General features: G+C 44.1%; 1 protein-coding gene across 5 annotated transcripts in view; it reads right to left on the reverse strand.

Moving 5' to 3' along the window:
• The window catches only part of MGMT (O-6-methylguanine-DNA methyltransferase), a 728,754-nt gene extending 706,314 nt beyond the window's left edge, over positions 1 to 22,440 (reverse strand). The window contains exon 1 of one of the 5 annotated variants that reach the window (XM_073595727.1): positions 22,322 to 22,440. In XM_073595727.1, coding sequence (XP_073451828.1) covers positions 22,322 to 22,424 — 103 coding nt within the window. In that variant the 5' untranslated portion in view covers positions 22,425 to 22,440. Of the gene's footprint in view, positions 1 to 7,639; positions 7,800 to 22,321 lie in introns of those variants that run through there. The other 4 variants (XM_073595728.1, XM_073595731.1, XM_073595730.1 and 1 more) reach the window with 4 other exon arrangements.
• Positions 22,441 to 24,042: the final 1,602 nt, after the last annotated feature.

Below are 24,042 nucleotides of genomic sequence, written 5' to 3' on the forward strand. Positions count from 1 at the left end.
CTGATCGCTGTATAAATGGTAATAGTCCCAAAAATGTGTCAAAAGTGTCCGATCTGTCCGCCGCAATGTCTCAGTCCCGCTAAACATCGCAGATCGCCACCATTACTAGTAAAAAAAATAAATAAAAATGCCATAAACCTATTTTGTAGACGCTATAACTTTTGTGCAAACCAATCAATATACGCTTATTGCGGGGTTTTTTTTACCAAAAATATGTAGAAGAATACATATTGGCCTTAACTTTTTTTTGGAAATATTTATTACAGCACAAAGTATAAAATATTGTTTTTGTTCAATATTGTCGCTCTTTTTTTGTTTAAAGCGCAAAAAATTTAAACCGCAGAGGTGATCAAATACCACAAAAAGAAAGCTCTATTTGTGGGGGGAAAAAAGGACGTCAATTTTCTTTGGGTACAACGTTGCACAATACTCAGTTAAAGCGACGCAGTGGCGTATCGCAAAAAATGGCCTGGTCGTTAAGGGGGAAAAACTTCCGGGGCTGAAGTGGTTAAACATGGCAACAAATAGTGTGCTCTCAAGTTTTAGCGCCAATAGCCCAGTATATACAGAGGGACCATGCATGGATAATTGTGTTTTTTATACTAAGACATTTCTGTGACACTTGTACCCCAGTGTGTTTGTCTAGTTATAAGTGTCACACAAATGTCTGGATATGGATAAAAACCCAATTATTCATGCATGGTCCCTCTCCAATAGGTCTTTTATTAAAGGGGTTGTAAAGGTAAAAAATGTTTCACCTTAATGCATTCTATGCATTAAGGTGAAAAAACGTCCGACAATACCGCAGCCCCCAGCCCCCCCGTTTTACTTACCTGACCCCTCAAAAGTCAGCCGCTCGCTCCCGACATCCACTTCGCCACTCACCCTGGCCGCTGATTGGCTACAGTGGATGGATTGAAAGCAGCGCAGCCATTGGCTCGCGCTGCTGTCAATCACATCCAATGACACGGCACGCCGGAGGGCGGGGCCGAGTGATACAGTGAGTGGCTATAGCCGCCGGCTGTATCACAGGAGCGTGCCCGCAAGAACTAACCACCATGCGAGGGAGCTCGCATTAAGGTGATTAGTTCTTGCGGGGAGGAGCTGAAACAGCCGCCGAGGGACCCCAGAAGAGCAGGTTCGGGGACACTCTGTGCAAAACGAGCTGCACAGTGAAGGTAAATATAACATGTTTGTTATTTTTTATTTTTTTTTAAATTACCTTTACAACCCCTTTAACTTTTATTTTGTAACTGTTATCTTTACTAGGGATTGACCGATATTGTTTTTCGGTGCTGATACCATACCGATATTTCAGCCACCTCTCAGGCCGATAGCCAAAATTATGTGCTGATATTCTGTACATTTAAAATTTTTATTTTTACACTTTTTTTTTTTTTTTTTAATCACTGTTATTGCTGTCACAAGGAATGTAAACATCCCTTGTGACAGTAATAGGCAGTGACAGGTACCCTTTATGGAGGGATTGGGGGTCTATAAGACCCCATACCCCTCCTCTGCACTTTTTGTTTTTGAATACTTTCTATTTTTTAAAACTGACGCCTTTAAGATGCCAGCAATCTGGGAAGTGATGTCATGGCATCGCTTCCGGGCTACCCAGATACAAGACCCAAACGAAGCACTGGCTTTGTTAGGGTCTTTGGCCGATGGGACGGGAGAGCCAGGCGAGCGGTGGAAAGCAGCGGGAGGGGGGGGGGGATGTCCCCTCCCGCTGTTTGTAATAACAGCTGAGCGGCTGCTGAGCTGTATCGGTTGTTATTACAATTAAGCCGACCGCCTGCTCTAAGGAACGGTACCGGGGTGGTGCATGCAGCTGCAGGTAAAATCCCTTGAAGCAACATCAGTAAAAAGTTTGCGACCGTTACCGATTTTTCGGAAAATGCTGATATCGGCCCGCAATAATCGGCCTTACTGTTAATCGGCCAATCCCTAATCTTTATCATCGTTATACTTTGAAGGAGTTGTATTCTATGCATTAAGATAAAAAAACCTTCTGTGTGCAGCAGCCTCCCCAGCACCTACCAATTAGGCTACTTTCACACCGGGGCGGTGGGTGCGTCGGCGGTAAAACGCAGCTATTTTTAGCTGCGATTTACCATCAATTTCGCTGCGCTATTCGGCTGCTAGCGGGGGCGCTTTTACCTCCCCGCGCTAGCGGCCGAGAAAGGGTTAAAACCACCGTAAATGCTGGCAGTATAGCCGCGCTGCCCCATTGACTGCAATGGGCAGGAGCGGTGTATACACACTGCTTCTTCACCGCTCCAAAGATGCTGCTAGCAGGACTTTTTTTAGCATTCTGCCAGCGCACCGCTCCAGCCCTCGGGCTTTCACGCTGGAGAGACAAAAGCTGCTCCGTACAGGCGCTATTTTTAGCACTGTAGCGTCTGAGTGTGAAAGGGCTCTTACCTACCTGACCTCCTTCACTCTCCAGCAATGTCCACGATCCCCTCAGCCATCCAGTACACTCCTCCTGTTTGGCTGAGACAGAGCAGCAGCGCTACTGACTCACGCGGCTGTCAAAGTCAGTCAGCCAATCAGGGGAGAGAGGGGGCTTGGCCAGGTCGGGGCTCCGTGTCTGAATGGCTACACGGCGCCCTGACTCAGGCTTGGGTGACAACCTGTAACAAGCTGCTGGCTGAGGGGTACTCAACAGGAGGGAGGGGCCAGGAGCAGCAAAGAGGGAACCGAGAAGAGGAGGATCAGGGCTGCTCTGTGCAAAACCAACTGCACAGAGGAGGGAAGTATAACATGTTTGTTATTTAAAAAAAAAAAAACGAGGTTTTACAATCACTTTAACTTTCATTAATGAGTTTTCCTGTCTATAATCTTGCGTGATCATGGGCACTAGTGATATGCTCAGGAGCGTTTGGACTAGGATCCCCAAACCCACGTGTGTGAGCCTAGCAGGAAGCTGTCACCTGTATGGGCCAATCATCTGCGGGCGGGGCAGGTATAATAAAAGTCTACAGGAGCCTGGCTTTGCACCTACCATCCACGGACGACGGTTATAATGGGTGGCCGGCTCTGCAAATAGATGTGCACGCATTATTATTTTTGAAAAAAGTGGACTTATCCTTTAACACCATATTCCATGTTACCCCCCCATATTCAGGGTATAACGATTGCATTCCCCAACCCCCACTTACCTGAGCTGGGGGTTTCCCCCTGCTGAGGACCATGGCTACTGCCCACACAGCCATGTCATCCATTCACAGGGATCTGTATGTGGGAAGACTACAAGTCCCATCTACTGCAATGGCAGAGGAACTTGCAGATCTCAATGGACATCACTGCACTAAGGATCCATTCACACTGCAACACAGGGTCAGGAGCAATGCACAGCTCCGCCCACTCCGTGGCTTTTTCATTTTGTAGAAGCTACTAATAAGAAGCTGGATCATTTATTATTATTAATTATGGAGAAGGGGTGGGATTAACCACTTGCCTACTGGACACTTTTACCCCCTTCCCGCCCAGGCCAATATTCCGCTTTCAGCGCTGTCGCACTTTCAATGACAATTGCGCGGTCATGCAACGCTGTACCCACATGAAACGTTTATCTTTTTTTTTTTTTTTTTTTTTTGAGACAGACAGAGCTTTCTTTTGGTGGTATTTAACCACTTCCACCCCAGAAGGATTTACCCCCTTAAGGACCAGGCCATTTTTTGCGATACGGCACTGAGTCGCTTTAACTGACAATTGCGCGGTCACGTCAAAAATAACATTGATGTCCTTTTTTTCCCACAAATGGAGCTTTCTCTTGGTAGTATTTGATCACCTCTGCGTTTTTTGTTTTTTGCACTATAAACAAAAAAATTTTGAAAAAAAAAACAATATTTTTACTTTTTGCTATAATAAATATCCCCTAAAAAAATTTTTCTTCATCGGTTTATGCCAATATGTATTCTTCTACATATTTTTGGTAAAAAATTTTTTTAAAAAAATCGCAATAAGCGTATATTGATTGGATTGCGCAAAAGTTATAGCGTCTACAAAATAGGGGATAGATTTACGGCATTTTGATCATTAATTTTTTTTTTTACTAGTAATGGGGGTGATTAGCGATTTCTTAGCAGGACTTCGACATTGCAGCGGACAGATCGGTCATTTTTTTGGGACCAGTGACATTTATACAGCGATCAGAGCTAAAAAAAAATAGCCACTGATTACTGTATAAATGCCACTGGCAGAGAAGGGGTTAAGACTAGGGGGCGATCAAGGGGTTAAGTGTTCCCTGGGAGATGTTTCTAACTGTGTGGGGAGTGTAGTGACTAGAGGAGGAGAGAGATCGCTGATCACTAGGAACAGCAGATCTCTCTCTCCTCCCCTGTCAGAACGGGGGATCTGTTTTTTTTTACATTGACAGATGTGGCTCTGTGCAGAGCGATTGCAGCCGCCGGCCACGCGCATCGGCTCCGGCGTCGCGGGCAAGCTCGCTATTGCTCTTAAAGCGGCCGACGTACAGCTATGGCGATTTGCTCAGCCGTGCCAACCTGCCGCAGAATAATGATGGCAGCTGGTCGGCAAGCAGTTAATCACTACTGAGTTTTTTGGGGCTTTTTTGCTAAAAAAAAAAAAAAAAAAAGAAGAAAAAAGACCAAACATTTTGAAAAAAAAAAAAAACATTTTTTATTTGTTTCAGTTTTATTTTGTAAATAAGTAATTTTTCTCCCTCACTGATGTGCACCAATGAGGAGGCACTTATATGCAGCACCGATAGGTGGCACTGAAAGGCAGCACTGACTGGTATCACTGATGGGCACTGTTGGGGCTACACTGATGATCAGTGCCCTGTTTTTCTGTGCAGATCTCCCCCTGTGAGGAAATGTCGCTGATCGGCTCTCCTCTCCTCACACGCTATGTGTGAGGAAAGGAATGCCGATAACCGATTGGACACAGCTGATCACATGGGTAAAGAGCCTCGTCATTGGCTCTTTACCGGGATCGGTGATGCGCCGTGTGCCGGGGACAGAGCGCACTACCGACTGCCGTGCTGTGCCAGCGAGAGTGGGACGACGTTATATGACATCGCCCCAGAGGGAGAGAGCCACCTTGCGCCCGTTACTTCTCTGTACAGTGGGCGGGAGGTGGTTAAATAATCTGTTATTTCTTCCCACTCCTTTTTGGATATGTAAACCAAATTATTTTGTTTTGTTTACAGTTTTATGTTTGTTTTTCTGACTATTACTCTATGATTACTTTGCTATTTCTTCTTTATGTTTATATTTTTTACTGTTCGAAATAAACTACTACTACTACTACTACTACTAGAGGCTGTACTTGAAGTGTACACAACGTACACTTAATTTACTACAATGTCGGGTGGTGCAATACATTGCCCTACATTGCAGTGCAATACGGGCTGGTGTTCTGCGATAAAATGCAGCATGTCTGCATTTTAGCACAGCGCTAGGCTGCATTGCAGTGTCAATGGGGTATTGAATTTATACTAGATCCGAAGGGCCTGGTATGGAGTGTGTTTAACCGGTTCCCGACCGGCGCACGCCGATGTACGTCGGCAGAATGGCACAGCTGGGCAAATGGGCGTACCTGTACTTCCATTTGAATTCCCCGTCGTGCCATTGCGTGCCCGCGCGCCGGCCGGGAGCTCCGTGAGTCGGGCCGCGGGGATACCCGCGATCGGCTCACGGAGAGGACGAACGGGGAGATGCTGATGTAAACAGCATCTCCCCATTCTGCCTAGTGACAAGTGTTACTGATCTCTGCATCCTGTCATCGGGAGCTGTGATCAGAGTAATGACACTGCTAGCCCATCGCCCTACAGTTAGAATCACTCCCTAGGACACACTTAACCCCTCCCCGCCCCCTAGTGGTTAACCCCTTCACTGCCAGTGTCATTTACACAGTAATCAGTGCATTTTTAATCGCAATGATCGCTGTATGAATGACAATGGTCCCAAAAATGTGTCAAAAATGTCCGACATGTCCGCCATAACGTCGCAGTCACAAAAAAAAAAAAAAAAAAAAAAAAAAAAAAAAATCGCTGATCGCCGCCATTACTAGTAAAAAAAAATTATTAATAAAAATGCCATAAAACTATCCCCTATTTAGTAAACGCTATAACTTTTGCGCAAACCAATCAATAAACGCTTATTGCGATTTTTTTTTACCAAAAATATGTAGAAGAATACGTATCGGCCTAAACTGAGGAAAAAAAAAATTTTTTTTTATATATTTTTGGGGGATATTTATTATAGCAAAACGTAAAAAATAATGCGTTTTTTTTTCAAAATTGTCGCTCTTATTTTGTTTATAGCGCAAAAAAAATCGCAGAGGTGATCAAATACCACCAAAAGAAAGCTCTATTTGTGGGGGGAAAAAAAAAGGACGTCAATTTTGTTTGGGAGCCACGTCGCACGACTGCGCAATTGTCAGTTAAAGCGACGCAGTGCCGAATCGCAAAAAAACGCTCTGGTCAGGAAGGGGGTAAAGTCTTCCGGGGCTGAAGCGGTTAATGAGGGGGGGAAAAAATGGGGGGGGTTAAAAATGGATGTCAGCGGATCGGATGTAAGTGGATCATCCGCTAACATCCGTTTTTCGTCCGTTCTGTTTTTTGGGGGGGGGTTTTACGGATGAAAAAATAAAGTTTTCTTCTGTGATAAAAACCGAGCTTAGCGGAGACGGATGTCAGTGGATGATCGTCCTTTAGCATCCGCTATCCCATAGAGATACATGTATGTCCGTTTTTCATCTGTCAACGGATGGGTGAAAAACGGACATACGGAACGGCCGTGTGAAGAGGGGCCTATGACGCAGGCTCTTTACTGTGTGGTCAGCTGTGTCCAATCGCAGCCGGTCACATTGTAACCAGGAAATGCCTTTTATCCGATTTTCCTCTATTCGCGCTGACAACGGTTCTCCTGACGATCAGCGCATTGATTATCGGTGCAGACCCCATCGAGGATGCCCGCTAGAGATGCAAATCAGTGCCCATCAGGAATGCCCGTCAGGGCCGCCTATCAGCGAAGGAGAAAAATTACTTATTTACAAAATGTTATAACATAAACAAATAAAAAACATTTTTTTTGTATTTGTTTAACAAAAAATAACCCCCCCGAGGTGATCAAATACCACCAAAAGAAAGCTCTATTTGTGGGAAAAAATTATAAAAAATATAATTTGTGTACAGAGTAGCATGACCGAGTAATTGTCATTCAAAGTGTGACAGCTCCGAAAGCTGAAAATTGTCCTGGGCAGGAGGGGGGTAAAAGTGCCCGACAGGCAAGTGGTTGAGGAGGCGGTTGGTTGGTAGGCGGCAAAAAAAAAAAAAATCACATTTTCGCTGCCCCCCCCCAATCCGCTGACGCTGTATAGTCCGCCGTTTCCTTCCTTCGCTCCATACAGGAGGAATAGTCTGCAGGAGATGACCAATCACAGCCACAATGCTCTGCAGGTATCAAGGCACAAGTATAATAAATGCAGATTTTATCCATATGAGGGGAATTTATTTATTTATTTATTGCCCCCTGTGTGTCGTGACACAGCTGGGGTCTCCATACACAGTCCTCCCCTCCCCCTCTCCGCACAGTCTGATGTTTACAAACACACGTGCTTCCAACGCAACATTCACAGAGGACGACAGAACAAGGATACCAACTACAGCTGGAGGTCTCATTCACCGACAACAGCCGCCATATCCCTATACACGCTTCCCGCCAAATGAGCGGACACACCTGAGGAGGAGACCCTCACCTGAGATCTTCCCGCGCTCCGCCCGCCTCCCTCACCACACTACAACTCCCACAATGCACCGCGCCCGCCCCACCACACACTACATACATGGCTTCCCTCACCGCTTCCTTCCTGTCCTCATATCATTATCCTCCCTTCACTACTACAGTGTCAGTGCTGGGAGTGTTCATGTTGTCAGAGATTCACATTCCACCGTATAACGGGGAAGTGCACAGCACATACTAACATTGTAAAGAGAAGCAGAGAAAAGAGCTGACATATCTACTAATACAATATAGCTATATATATACACTATAAATCAGTACCAGACTTCTATATATAGATGAATACCATACAACTGTATATATATATTAATACCATACAACTATATATATAGATGAATACCATACAACTATATATAGATGAATACCATACAATTATATATATATATATATATATATATATATATATATATATATATATATATATATATAGATCAATACCATACAACTGTATATACATCAATACCATACTTCTATATATTAATACCAAACAACTTTAGATAAATACCACATACTGAATATATAGATCAATACCATATATCTGTATATTAATACCATACAACTATATATAGATCAATACCATACAACCAGTGGCGGCTGGTGCTCAAAATTTTTTGGGGGGGGCGCAAACAAACTGAAAAATTCTGTAAAAAAAAACATCAATTGCAGCCTCACTGTGCCCATCAAAAACAGCCACTATGCCCATCAAATGCCGCTACTGTGCCCATCAAATGCAGCCACTGTGCCAGAAAAACACAGCCACCGTGCCCATCAAATGCTGCCACTGTGCCCATCAAATGCTGCCACTGTGCCCATCAAATGCTGCCACTGTGCCCATCAATTGCCGCCACTGTGCCCATGAAACGCAGCCACTGTGCAATCAGACGCAGCCACTGTGCCATCAAACGCAGCCACTGTGCCCATCAATTGCCACCGCTGTGCCCATCAATTGCTACCACTGTGCCCATCAGTTGCCGCCACTGTGCCCATCAAACGCAGCCATTGTGCCATCAAACACAGCCACCGTGCCCATCAATTGCAGCCACTGTGCCCATCAAATGCTGCCACTGTGCCCATCAAACGCAGCCACTGTGCCATCAGACACAGCCACTGTGCCCATCAATTGCAGCCACTGTGCCCATCAAATGCTGCCACTGTGCCCATCAATTGCAGCCACTGTGCCCATCAAATGCCGCCACTGTGCCCATCAAACGCAGCCATTGTGCCATCAAACACAGCCACCGTGCCCATCAATTACAGCCACTGTGCCCATCAAATGCTGCCACTGTGCCCATCAATTGCAGCCACTGTGCCCATCAATTGCTACCACTGTGCCCATCAGTTGCCGCCACTGTGCCCATCAAACGCAGCCACTGTGCCATCAAACACAGCCACTGTGCCATCTAACACAGCCACCATGCCCACCAATTGCAGCCACTGTGCCCATCAAATGTAGCCACTGTGCCCATCAAACACAGCCACCGTGCCAGCAAACACAGCCACTGTGCCCATCAATTGCAGCCACGGTGCCCATCGAATGCTGCCACTGTGCCATCAAATCCTGCCACTGTGCCATCAAATCCTGCCACTGTGCCATCGAATGCCGCGACTGTGACCCCCACCGCCCGCTCGCCGTCTGCCTGGCACTTACCCTGTCTCCATGGGGCAGCGGGTGACGGCGGCGAAGCGGTGTCCTCCATGCGTCTTGTCCTGTCCTCTCCTCCCGTCCTCTCTTATAGATGATAGGCGTCCAATCACAGCGCCTGTCGTTTTAGCCAATCAGGTGACGAGTAAAAGACCCGAGCACCTGATTGGCAGAGAGACGGTTCAGTGTTAGGAAAGCGAATATTCATTTGCTGTTCTAACACACCTGGGTGAACTGCGAGCGCCAAGCATGGCACTCGCAGGTCACCATTTTTGATGCCTATTAAAGCCTATGGCTCTAATCAGGTGCTTCAAAAACACCCCCTGTCTCTGTAATTCAGGCGCCCCATGCCCAAAAAGGGGCTGGGCGCCTGAATTGGGGGTGGCAGCAGCGGTCATGGATAGATTTATGCTATGCATGAATCTATCTATCCATTGGTCATAGAGGGGATGGCTGGAGAGAGGGGGCGGCGCCCGTGCACCCTTATGGACGCACCGCCACTGCATACAACTATATATAGAGCAATACCGTACATCTATATATTAAAACCATACAACTATAGATCAATACAATATCATTACAACAGTATATCAAATCAACTAATAGGGACACAATGTAACCCTTTAGTGACAGAAGGTAAACAAATGCCTGAACACAATCTTGCAACTTTGACATGTGTTAGTAAAACTGTACAGATCATCACAACTACTTTGTGCATCCAGGTGGATTATGACTTGATTTTGTTTTTACGAGACAAATTGGGCTTTCGGTTGGTGGTAATTGGTAACGGATATCTCCTTTTTTTTTTTTTTTTATTATTATAAAAGGAAAACCGTCCCAAAATAATAAAAAAATAAAATATTTTAATTTAGCTGTATATTTCTTTCTACTACCATAACCTACCACCAAATAACAACCCAAAATAAATTCTCCTGCTCATAACGTTCGCAGCGATCCCACATATGTGTATGTTAGTTGGCGTTTGTACCCGTACTACAGCCCAGAAACAATAGTGCACATTTTGCTTCTTTTTTTTTTTTTATCCTACCTAAAACATACTGGCACAAATGGACACGAATACTAAATTTAAAAATAATTTATAATAAAAGAAAAAAAGAATTCTACCCAAAATATACTGTCTTTGACCCTTGACCCTTACCAGACACTAACCCTGGCACTGACCTAGATCAAACCTTGATCTAGGTATTTCTTATTTTTACATACTTTTGTTTGTTTACTTCTTTCTCCCTGCAAGGAGAGAAATATACAATGTATCTCTCCCTCTATTCAAAGAAAAAGAAAACACATGGGCGGCTGCACAGTGACTGATCACTGTGATAGTCAATCAGAGGCTATCACAGGGATCAGGTGACCCGGAATCGGGAGTCCCGGGTCCCAATCGTTAGCACAGGATCCTGGGCTCCCAGAGAGAGCCCCATCTCTGTGCTGGGAGCGAACTGTGCGGCACGATCCCAGCACAAAGGCAGATACGCAGATATTTGGTCCCACGGATAAAGGCTCACTTCACTGAGGCTAATGTGGCTTCCAGCATTTAAATAGTCTTACATTGTTAAATCAGAAAAAAAATAGCAAAAAAAGCTATATGTTTTAAAAATATTTTATTATATCTTTTCATGTGACAACACTGAAGAAATGACACTTTGCTACAATGTAAAGTAGTGAGTGTACAGCTTGTATAACAGTGTAAATTTGCTGTCCCCTCAAAATAACTCAACACACAGCCATTCATTTCTAAACCGCTGGCAACAAAAGTGAGTACACCCCTAAGTGAAAATGTCCAAATTGGACCCAAAGTTCAATATTTTGTGTGGCCACCATTATTTTCCAGCACTGCCTTAACCCTCTTGGGCATGGAGTTCACCAGAGCTTCACAGGTTGTCACTGGAGTCCTCTTCCACTCCTCCATGAGGACATCACAGAGCTGGAGGATGTTAGAGACCCTGCGCTCCTCCACCTTCCGTTTGAGGATGCCCCACAGATGATCAATAGGGTTTAGGTCTGGAGACATGTTTGGCCAGTCCATCACCTTTACCCTCATCTTCTTTAGCAAGGCAGTGGTCGTCTTGGAGGTGTGTTTGGGATCGTTATGTTGGAATACTGCCCTGCGGCCCAGTCTCTGAAGGGAGGGGATCATGCTCTGCTTCAGTATGTCACAGTACATGTTGGCATTCATGGTTCCCTCAATGAACTGTAGGTCCCCAGTGCCGGCAGCACTCATGCAGCCCCAGACCATGACACTCCCACCACCATGCTTGACTGTAGGCAAGACACACTTGTCTTTGTACTCCTCACCTGGTTGATGCCAGACACGCTTGACACCACCTGAACCAAATACGTTTATCTTGGTCTCATCAGACCACAGGAAATGGTTCCAGTAATCCATGTGTTTAGTCTGCTTGTCTTCAGCAAACTGTTTGTGGTCTTTCTTGTGAATCATCTTTAGAAGAGGCTTCCTTCTGAGACGACAGCCATGCAGACCAATTTGATGCAGTGTGCGGCGTATGGTCTGATCACTGGCAGGCTGACCCCCCCACCCCTTCAACCTCTGCAGCAATGCTGGCAGCACTCATACTTCTATTTCCCTAAGACAACCTCTGCATATGGCGCTAAGCATGTGCATTCAACTTCTAGGGTCGAACATGGCGGGATCTGTTCTGAGTAGAACCTGTCCTGTTAAACCGCTGTATGGTCTTGGCCACCGTGCTGCAGCTGAGTTTAAGGGTCTTGGTAATCTTCTTATAGCCTAGGCCATCTTTATGTAGAGCAACAATTCTTTATTTTCAGACCCTCAGAGAGTTCTTTGCCATGAGGTGCCATGTTGAACTTCCAGTGACCAGTATGAGAGAGTGAGAGCGATAACACCAAATTTAACACACCCGCTCCCCATTCACATGTAACACTAACAAGTCACATGACACCGGGGAGGGAAATTTGGACATTTTCACTTAGGGGTGTACTCACTCTTGTATATATATATATATATATATATATATATATATATATATAGTATCTCACAAAAGTAAGTACACCCCTCACATGTTTGTAAATATTTTATTATATCTTTTCATGTGACAACCCCGAAGAAATGACACTTTGCTCCAATGTAAAGTAGTGAGTGTACAGCTTGTATAACAGTGTAAATTTGCTGTCCCCTCAAAATAACTCAACACACAGCCATTAATGTCTAAACCGCTGGCAACAAAAGCGAGACACTGGACACAGTGGGCAGGCATCATTTAAAGCAGGGTGCCCAACCTTTTGAAGAGCAAGAGCCACTTAAGTGTTTTGGTAACCAGTCGTGTGCCGCAATAAAATTAAATGGTTCAGAATTTCACATTTTTTATTTTGAATAGCATAATGAACATTTTCCTCCTACAGCTGCTGAATGCTGGTGGGAGGGAGAGGAGGAGAAGCCGACTTTCATCGGTTGCAGGACAATGGAGAGGACAATTTCCTGTCAACCCTCCTGTCCAAGTATAAAACAGAATTTAACAGGGAGGCTGAACGGGCCCCCTGGAGCATGGGGCGGGGTCACCATTGGGACCGCCTGATGCTACTCCAGTGGTAGGAGGGTTGTGGTAAAAACACATCTCAACTATGTGGTTTTACTGCCCCTAAAACCCCGAATGTATACAAGCCCTTCCTGTCCTGAGCCCCCTCATAAGGCTGCTTTCACATTGATGTGCTTCGGTTTACCCGCACCGCAGGTGCAGCGCCGCGCCCCTGCTTCTTTCCTGTGCGTTAGCTGCACTTTCCATAGACTTCTATTATATCTTGCGGGTGTGGTGCACCAAAACTCTTGCATTCAGGAGTTTTGGTGCGCTTTCAGAAGGTGCACCAAACCCGCGGGATATAAAAGAAATGCTTCTCCCCGGTATGAGGTTGAGGGCTACATCAGAGGGCTCCGAGGGCCATATGTGAGCACCCTTGATTTAAAGCTTGGTTAGTAGCTAGCATTCCCTTCACCTTAAAGGGATTGTGTAGCCACCCTATCCTAGGCCCAGGCCTACATGGGGGCCCCAACTACTGTTCAAGTCAGGGTTACACCCCACCACTTCCCAAACAAAGTCCCTCCCCCTGTCATCGAACGGTCAAACACTGTAACCTCATTGGCTAACTAAGGTTCTGCCGTTTGTTTTTCTGGACCATCAATTGCACCTAAATTAGCTGATTTCCTGTGCATACGATGCTTACTGTTCTCCTTATCTCTGGAAACCTAAAGGTTAAAAATGCCTCTAAAATGCGTTTTTTATAACAAATGCTATTTACCAATATGCTCCTACTTAGGTTGCCATAGTAACAAAATAATTGGTGTTTTTTAATATAAAATCCCACCGGCCCAGCACATAATTATAAAATATATGTGAAATAACCAAAATGATCTTTTCAATGGCCCATTCCCAATACAATCAATAGCCGTGCATCTCCAGCTGGCTGTTAGTGACAGGCGGTATTATTGCGTCTGTCCGCATTAACATGCTTATATACTCTAAGCTACAACCACCAATAATTATTTCAATCTAATCACCCTCTCCAAATCCATCACATAACAAACCAATGCTAATCTTGTCACTGAGCTCTGTATACAGAGCCAAACAAAATAAACTAATATATGCTATACCATTTTACTTCTGATATCGATTTCACAGATATACAGAATCTGTCATTGCTAATTATATTACTCGGTGACCCCGTGGGTTAATCATATTCGAAAGACCTGCTTTGAAATTAAGACATCATGGCTGCACTGCATAGCAAAAGAAGGCATAATCGAATCATCGCACATTGAACCCTGTTAAATAAGCATGGGTAGGCCTAAAATACAATAAAACTGTAATGTATTTTGAATTCTGCCATATTTTACTGAGATGGCTTAAAGTGGTATTAAACCCAAATACAAATATTTATTATATTGCAACTTACTTATTCTTGCCCCTATAGATATCAGATATGAATACTTACAACGAGCCAAGCTGGACCAATGTAAGTAGGAGTAGGACATTAACCTGTAGCAAAAAAACAATCACCAATTTCCAGAAGCCAATAAGTAATAAGACAAAATTTGGGTCACAGTTTGACGGCTTTGCCAAAAAGTTGTCATCTGAGTAAGAGTCAAGCCTCGTACACACGATCGGATTCTCAGACGGGGAAATGTGTGATGACAGGCTGTTGGTGGAAAATCCGACCGTGTGTACGCTCCATCGGACAATTGTTGTCGGATTTTCGGAGCACAAATGTTGGATGGCAGGTTTTAAAATTTTCCGCGGACAAATGTCTGTTGTCGGATTTTCTGAGCGTGTGTACACAAGTCCGTCGGACAAAAGTCCAAAGTACAAACATGCATGCTCGGAAGCAAGGAAGAGCCAGAAGCGGTCGGTCTTGTAAACTAGCGTTCGTAATCGAGAATTAACATTCGTGACGTGGCAAATTATGAAATCTCGAAATGCAGCGCACAATTCTCTTCTTCTTTAATGGGATAATAATGAAGCTGCTTTGCTGGTGATACTGGTGGAATTATTGCAAACACATTTTTTAAAGGCTTTTTTTTTCTATTGATATCAAGAATAATATTATTATGCTTTTTTTTTTTTTTTTTTTTTTTTTTTGGGCAAGTTACCACAACACCATTATCCCGTAGTTTTTAAGATCAAAGATACAACTATGTTGGTGTCCCTTGTCAATTTTACATTTTTATTTTTTAAATGTAACTGCCTACTCCCAAACTGTCATTTGAAGTAAAACACCACACAATAGCCAAATATTATTCTACACAATTTTTTTATTGTGCATAAAAAAAAGAAAACAAATAAAATTAGACATGCTATCTGCCAATAGAACTTAACCAAAAAGTGCATTCTATGCATCCAAAATATAGAAAATATACCAAATCAAATCATTATTCAACCAAAAAATGAATGTCAAAGCAATAACTCCAAGGCCAATAATAAATAACACGTTATCTCCTCCGATTCCACAACATGGCTGGTTGATGAATGGCCGCCGTTCAGAAACGAACTGAAAAGCACGAAATGAAAAGCGCTAAAGGAAAAGCACGAATCAACACTCACCAAACTTCTACTAACACGAAATTAGCAGAAGGAGCCCAAAGGGAGCTGAAAACAACGTAGTACGTCAGTACGTTCGTGTTTGTTGGCCGACAATTCCTTGCCGTGTGTATGCAAGACAAGTTTGGACCAACGCCCTTCGGACAAATGTCCACGGTTTTGTTGGCCAACAATCCGATCGCGTGTATGAGGCTTCAGAATTGTTCCTATATGGTGCTTCTGCATTACATGTTACTACAAAAAAAAAAAAAGGAAACATAAAAAATAGAGAAGGAAGGGCACCCACAAGCACATCCTTTCACTCAGCATGAGGGATTCTACACATTAACAGATATTCCGCACAGTTTCCTTTTTTCACATTGAGATTGGTTGCATATAATCTTATATTTAAATGTGTCTGAGTGAAAAAAAAATCTTATCAGGTAGTGCACTCTACAATCGCATTCTGCCATTCACTCGTATTCCAAGGCAGTTCTTTACTTATGCGGTCTGAATTGGTTAATAAAAAAAATAATGTCTTAATTTCATGCATGAACTTCATTGGTTAGAGCAGTGGTCCGCAGGCCGAATATAGCCCTTTGCTCGCCTTTATCTGGCCCTTGCGTGGACTATTCTTAACACTGATATGAGGCACTATTCCCCCCGCTGACACCAACAATAAGGCACCATCCCTTCCACTGACACCAACAAGGGGGCATAATTCCCCCCACTGACTCCCCCCACTGACACCAATGATGAGGGACCATTCCTTCTACTCTTCCACTGACACCAACAATGGGGCACTATTCCTCTCGCTGACACCAATGATGAGGGACCATTCCTTCCATTGACACCAATGATAGACCACTATTCCTCCAACTGACACCAATTATGAGGGACCATTCCTTCCACTCTTCCACTGACACCAACAATGGGGCACTATTCCTCCAACTGACACCAATTATGAGGGACCATTCCTTCCACTCTTCCACTGACACCAACAATGGGGCACTTGTCCTCTCTCTGTCACCAATGATGAGCGACCATTCCTTCCACTGACACTAATGATAGAGCACTATTCCTCCAACTAACACCAATTATGAGGGACCATTCCTTCCACTCTTCCTCTGACACCAACAATGGGGCACTATGCCTCTCGCTGACATCAATGATGAGCGACCATTCCTTCCACTGACACCAATGATAGAGCACTATTCCTCCATCTGACGCCAATGATGAGGGACCATTCCTTCCACTCTTCCACTGACACCTACAATGGGGCACCTTTTCTCTCAATAATACCAATGATGGGACACTATTCTTACTCCTACTGCCCACAGGCACTATGTAATTGATTTACTCCCACTTATCACCAAGCCTTTCACTGATGCCGGGACAGTTACTACTCCCATTGGTCACAGTCTGGCCTCTCACAAAGTGTACAGGATAGTAAACTGGCCCTTCCTTTGGAAACTTTGAAGACCCCTGGGTTACAGGTTACTTTGAATTTAAAGTTCAACTTAGGGCTTAATCCTTCACACCCTAATAAGCTCATTCCCTCCTCCCTGGAAGCCCTCAGCATGTATGTTATGCTTTTTTTTTTTCTTTAACTTACCTTATTCTGAAGTCATCACAAAGATCATATGACTCAGTGGGGTTGATTTACTAAAACTGGAGTGTGCAAAATCTGGTGCAGCTCTGCATGGAAACCAATCTGGAACGCATTCTGAAATGCATCAAAAACGCATCAAATACACACTGGAATGCATTAAAAACACGTCAAAACGTGCATACAGAAACGCATCCAGAACGGAGCTAGAGGATGTTTTTGTGGTAGGAACTAGCCCTGAGGGTATGTGCGAATTCACCCTCAGTTTATCTAAATCTGCAAGTACATCTTGCACTCCCCCCAGACTGACAATGCTCCTGTCCAAAGGTGTCTCTAATGCTCTTCCATCCAGGTGTTTTACTGGCCAGATCACTAGGTGAATACAGAGGGAAAAAAACAAAGAAAAAAGAACACCAATGCAGCCACCACATCTACCATAATGATTGGTAAGCTGCAATTTTGGTTTGGGGTTTAATACTGCTTTAAGATGAAATCTTTCTAAAAGCAACACTGACAGAAGTAAAAATTGTTTTAGTTTACAATTAGTAATTAGGAGAATGCTAGATCCTCTGTCAGACCCTATCCTCTTTTTGAAAATTCTATTTGCTTGGCTGTCTCTGCCTTCAAATTTTGTCACTAACCCAGAACTTCCAAAACAAACGTCTAGTTAGTGCCGTAGGGCAGAGCCAGAACTTCCATTCCGTCACTTGTTTGCTGTCAGTGGCTCAAAGTACTGAAGCTACTACTGTAACTAAGCCAAAAGGCCAAGCAAATAATGTTTTCAGATAGAGACGTTTGCAATGTCAGACTGTGTAATTCTCCTAGTTCCTTTAAATGAGCCTATGCCTATTAAATAGGAGCAATACATAAAGTGCAATAACCCACAGCAACCAATCAGCAAGCATTTGCACCCTTCTGACTGTTTCCAACTAGTAAAAGATTTAAACTGATTGCCAGGACTTTGTACATTTAGCACATTACCACTTTTCTTTTGTAATGCCTTAATAAGCCTGAACATCCCTATGGGCTGCCGCTGCCGCAAATAACGTCTACTGAATGTAGTCAGATACTGTTGAACCCAGGTGCCACTGTTGTTTTAATGGACATGTTTTCTTTGTATTATTTCTCCTCCCATAATTATATGAATCAATATTTCATACTTTTTACATGCATTTTTTTTTTTTTTTTGGTCGTTCTCTGCTAATCCTTTTAGTTATACTTGGTTCATTTTACAAGTTCGTATTTTTCAAGCCCTACTGGCTGAAATTGGATTAAGAAAGTAATTTGAAATAAACCACATAGTTTCACATTAGTACTTTGATTACTGAAAAGATAGCTGTAGTCATGTCATTACCTAAATGTTGTTTTGATGCACCAGTGCAGAAAAGCTGATTCAAGTGAATGTACGTGGGGGGAAAGATGCGCCCAAGTCTTTTGTTACATTTTCAAACTTTTAAACTACCTTTTTATGTGTGTGTTCTGTGTTTATAACTGATGAGAGGAGGGATGGGCAAACGGTTCGGCCCGAGCATAAGTTCGAATGGGTGGCTGCGAAGAGTCTGAGTGGGTGTCTGCGGGCTCTAGGAAGAGCCCAGCTGGGCTTGCACAGGCTCCAGGGACAGCCCTGCTGGGCGGCCACGAAAAGGCTGGGAGAGTGGTGCGGGCTTCAGAAACAGCCCAGGATTCGGTGACCCCTGGAAAACCATCATTCGACCCCCGAGGGGGTCCCGACCCCAGGTTGAGAACCACTGGTCTAAATGCAAGCTTGTCAAAGCTGTTGGCTCTCCAACTTCTGCCTTTCAGCCTGGTGGAATCTGCCCCCTTCCGTGAATTTGCACAATGTGCTGTACCACAATGGCAGGTTCCCAGTTGCTACTACTTTTCACATAAGACTGTTCAATCTCTCTACCATCACGTGGAAGGGAATGTTCTGGCATCGTTGGGCAAGGCAGTCAGACGTAAAATCCACCTTACTGCTGACACGTGGTCCAGCAAGCATGGGCAGGGACGATATATTTCATTCGCAGCACACTGGGTAACGCTGCTTGCAACTCGAAAGGATGCAGGACAGGGCTCAGTGCTATAGCTTGTTGTGCCCCCACATCTCCATACAGCTGGTGGTGATGATGCCAGACCTGTGAGCTCTACCCCCTCCTCCTCCGCCACCTCCATGCCCTCCTCTGCAGAATTGTCCTATGAACATCAGGTACCCCTAAGCATTCAAAGGGCTATTCCCAGGGTCAGGCTAAAAAGTGCCATGCAGTGCTTCAGCTGGTGTGTTTAGGGGACAGAAACCACACAGGAGCGGAGATTCTTCCAGCTCTGCAGGGACAGCCACAGAGGTGGTTCACACCACGCCAGCTGGAGCCAGGAAAGATGGTGTGCGATAATGGCTCAAACCTCCTGTCCACCCTTAGACAGGGAAAGTTGACGCATGTGCCATGCCATGCCTCCATTTGGTGGTTCAGCATTTCCTAAATACGTACCCAGGGTTGCAAGATGTGCTAAAGCTGGCCAGAAGAGTCTGTAGCCATTTCAGGCAGTCAAACAAAGCCAGTGCTCGGTTGGCTGAAATTCAGCAGGAAATCCACCTGCCCGTAATCCACCTGATTTGTGACATGCCCACCAGGTGGAACTCGACTTTGTCAATGCTGCAGCAGCTATACATGCAGCAGAGGGCCGTCAACAAGTACTTGTGCGACTACAGCATGACAACAGGCTCAGGCCGCCTCTGCTTTTTTTCCCCACGCCAATGGCTGATCATTAAGGATGCATGCACCGTATTGTCACCATTTGAGGAGGCCACACGGATGGTGAGCCGTGACAGTGCATGCATCAGTGACACAATCCCTGTTGTGTTCCTGCTGGAGCAGACTCTGTGTGTCATTATGGACAGGGCACTGGAGGCAGAGCAGCAGGAGGAAGAGGAGGACTTCCTTTCCTCTCAAGGCCCACTTTATCCAGACACCATCCTTCCTATGTCACAGAACACACAGGAGGAGAGAGGGGAGGAGGATGAGGAGAAGGATTCTGGCACTTTCATTGGCTTTGAAGAAGAGGAAGACATGCGTCAATCTGTAAGCGATGGCTTTACAACCCCAGGACCCTTGGGAGTAGTAGGTGGCTGGGGGGAGGAAGTTCCAGATGCTGTCATAATGAGTGACCCCGAGAAGTCTGCTTCTCAAGCCTCTGCAAATTTGAGGCGCATGGGCAATCTCATGCTTCAAAGCCTGCGAAAGGACCCAAGAATACATGGCATAAAGAAGAGGGATGATTACTGGTTGGCAACCCTCCTTGACCACCGTTATAAGGGGAAGGTCTCAGAACTCATCCCATCCCCACAGAGAGTGCAGAAGATAAAATCTCTTGAGGACACATTAAAGAGGATTTTATTGAACGTTTTTCCTTATTCCAATAGGTTACAGTGTTGGGAAAAACGTTGTAGAAGTGAGGCATTTCGGAATTTTTTCAGTCCTCACTGCCCAGGGCTGTCAGCTTCCACATCCCATTGGCAGCGTCTGCATCACATGGTGGACGATTACCTCGGGGCCAAAACAGAGATGGAGAGCTTTCCAGCTGACAATCCACTGACTTATTGGATTATGAGAATAGACCAGAACTTGCCCAGTATGCTATTGAGTTGTTGGACTGCCCTGCATCCAGTGTGCTTTCAGAAAGGGAATTCAGTGCTGCAGGAGGTTTCATTACTGATCATAGAACGTATCTGTCCGCAGACTCCGAGGACTGTTTGACTTTTATAAAAATGAATCAGTCCTGGATTACCAGCTATGAAGCCCCTGATGCCGATGTCACTGATTAAGTCTTTTTAGGATGTGTAATCTCTGCAGGATTTTGAGGCTGCCTAGCTTTGAGGGTGTTCAATCATTTCATCTGGAAGAATGTTTTTGGTATAGGTTTCATGGGCACAATTAACACCCAAAGACCAATTTTTCTGCATCTGTTTGACAGGTGCATATCATTGCAATTTTTTTTGCCTTAATCAAGAGTACCTCTATAGGGTTATGGTGATAAGGTGCACCCGACACCCAAAGAGTAATTTTTCTACACCTGTTTGACAGGTGCATATCATTGCAACTTTTTACAGCAAGGCCAATCCTTGCTTTCATCAAGAGTAACTCTATAGGGTTACGGTGGGAAGGCGCCACCGACACCCAAAGACCAATTTTCTGCACCTGTTTGCCTTGCTGTATAAAATTGCAATGATATGCACCTGTCAAACTCTTGCTTTCATCAAGATTACCTCTATAGGGTTACGGCGGGAAGGTGGCACCGACACCCAAAGACCAATTTTTACGCACCCGTTACTTCTATCCAAAAAGTCAAAGTGACACCAGAATGTGAACGTGACCCATAGGAAGCCATGTTAGATGGACTGTAGTGTGTTTTTGCAAAACTGAAAATGCACTAAAAAATGCATAGGTGTGACCCAGACCCTATAGGGATCAGTCCGTATGAATGTTTTCCACACATATCATGTAAAATCTATTTTGCTTTTTGTTTTAGGCTCGATTCACACCTATGCATGTTGCTTTTGAGCGTTTCTGCAGTGTTTTTTGCGGTGTTTGCCGCGTTTTTGAACATGCATTTTTGACGCATTTTTGCTGCATTTTTTGCCGCGTTTTGTGGTTTTTTTTTGTTTTTTTTTTACAGTGTTTTATTTTATATTGTATACAGTGTAAGAAAAAAGAAAAAAAAAAACACAAAACGCAGCAAAAGTGCGTCAAAAACGCGGTACTTGCGTTTTTGAATGCGGGTCCATTGAATTCTATTTCTTTCAAAGAAAGAAAAAAAAACGCAAAACGCAGCAAAAGTGCGTCAAAAATGCGGTACTTGTGTTTTTGGATGCGGGTCCATTGAATTCTATTACATGCAAAACGCTGCATTTTGCATGAAAAAAAGTCCCCGACCCTTTCCAAAAACGCAGAGGCACAAAAATGCATTGATGTGAACATGTTCCATAGGAACCCATGTTAAAAAATATCAAAATACGCATTAGTGTGAATGGAGCCTAAGATTTCTGTTCTGTGGATATGAAGTTTATGTAATCTATCCATTCTTTCAGTGGGTGGGGGGGATTTTCCCTCCTCTGGTGTCTAGGGATTATGGTGCATGCTGTGTTAATTGGATATCTAAGTGTCAAGTTTGATGAAAAAGCTTTTTAATGTATTAATACTAAATAAGCTTTGTGTTTGCCTATTTTCCTTACCTTGCTGATGATTACACCTATAGAACACGTTTTTACATCTTGAAAATCTGGCTGGGTAGAAAGTGAAAGTAGGCTCTTTTCCGAATAATAGACCAAAGTTCATGTCAGGACATGTCCCTGTCTATGGCTGCTTAGACTGTAAAAGGCACAGACCAATAAAAAGAGATGGGCGTGCTTTATTATATTATATTGTATTATATTATTATATAATAACAAAAATATTGCAAACAGAAATACTTTATTAAAGTATTATAATGCATTCACAATTTAAAAAACACAGGTCAAATTACTAGCAATTTAATATGCGGTGCATTGTGAATTCCTTGATAGACAGACCCCTCTAAGAGTCCTGTGCAAAGAATTAAATTACCAATCCAGAAATCCAAATAGGGAGTTCAGGGGCACAAATCAGTTGTATTGAACGGCATTGAAAAGTCCATAGTCACAGTGTTAGCAGTCACAGATGTATCTAGAGGCCACAGATATGGAACATCAAAAACTTAAATCCATGGAGACACAGGGCAAAGATCCATTCACAACAAGAGCAAACAGCAACAGAATACAGCAAAGAAGTCCAGGGTGATGGGGCAGAAATCTGACACAAAAAAGACCAAACAACAGGATATGCCAAAGATGGTATAGGAGGCTTCTAGGTCTCGGGAGGCAGAGGGGCACGTCCTGTGCACCTGGCCACAGCTCGGAGTGCACACATACCACCCATGACGGGTGGGGTGGGGATAGCGGCAGCCTCCGGTAGGAGATTACAGGGTCCTGGGGAAAGAGTAGTCTTGTGTGGCCTGGCCTCAACTCAGCTCCATTATCAGTAGCACATCACTTGAAGGGAAACACAGCAGGGAGGTCTTGTGTGGCTTGGCCTTAACTCAGGTCCACGCAGATAGCACAATGCAGGAGGGAAAGCAGAACAGGGAGGTCTTCTGTGGCTTGACCTTAACTCAGGTCCACACAGGTAGCACATTACAGGAAAGGAAAGTAGACAGAATAGTACTCACAGTGTAACAGATCATACGGCAGGAGGTTTCTGGTTACAAGGAGGTAGAGAGGTCATCCTGAGCATCTGGCCACAGTTCAGGATGTACAAGGGCAGCAGAATCACAGGAGTAGAAGGTATCAGAGAACCTACTGCCTCACTGTTAAGATGACCCTAACACTTTAAATTGTGTGTCAAGGCAAAACCTTTTTTTTTTACATTTTTGGATAGAATAAGGGAGAATTAGAACTTGGTTCATTTTTTACTGTTACTCTGGGTCCTGTTATAGAGATTTGTCCATCAATTTCTGTCCTCTTGACAATGGTTTCACTAGACAGATTATGATGTCTGCTCAAACTTTCTTCCAATATGGAGTACCTAGATCAACTTCGTTAATTCTAACCAGCCCCAGACTTGTTTGTAGCAAATGATCGCTTAACAAACTGATCTTTAAAGTTGCATTACATCTAGTAGTCAGGCTACTCTGGCTGGACACCCCACTTTCCTGATGCTCGCTCCCTGATCCCCTTTTCTAAAAAACGTCTTTGCTATTCTTTCTTTTCTCTCTTCAACTTGGAAATCCTATTTCTTTCATTTTTGTACTCTGAAATGAGATCCACAACCCTAGACCTAAACCAAGCAGCTGGAACAAATGAAGGCACAGCCATCACAGATAATCACACATTGGTATAGCCATTACTATTATACCTTTGTTAGCAAGCCCATGGAAACT

This window comes from Aquarana catesbeiana, linkage group LG08 (assembly GCF_042186555.1).
Source record: "Aquarana catesbeiana isolate 2022-GZ linkage group LG08, ASM4218655v1, whole genome shotgun sequence".
Classification (NCBI taxonomy): domain Eukaryota; kingdom Metazoa; phylum Chordata; class Amphibia; order Anura; family Ranidae; genus Aquarana; species Aquarana catesbeiana.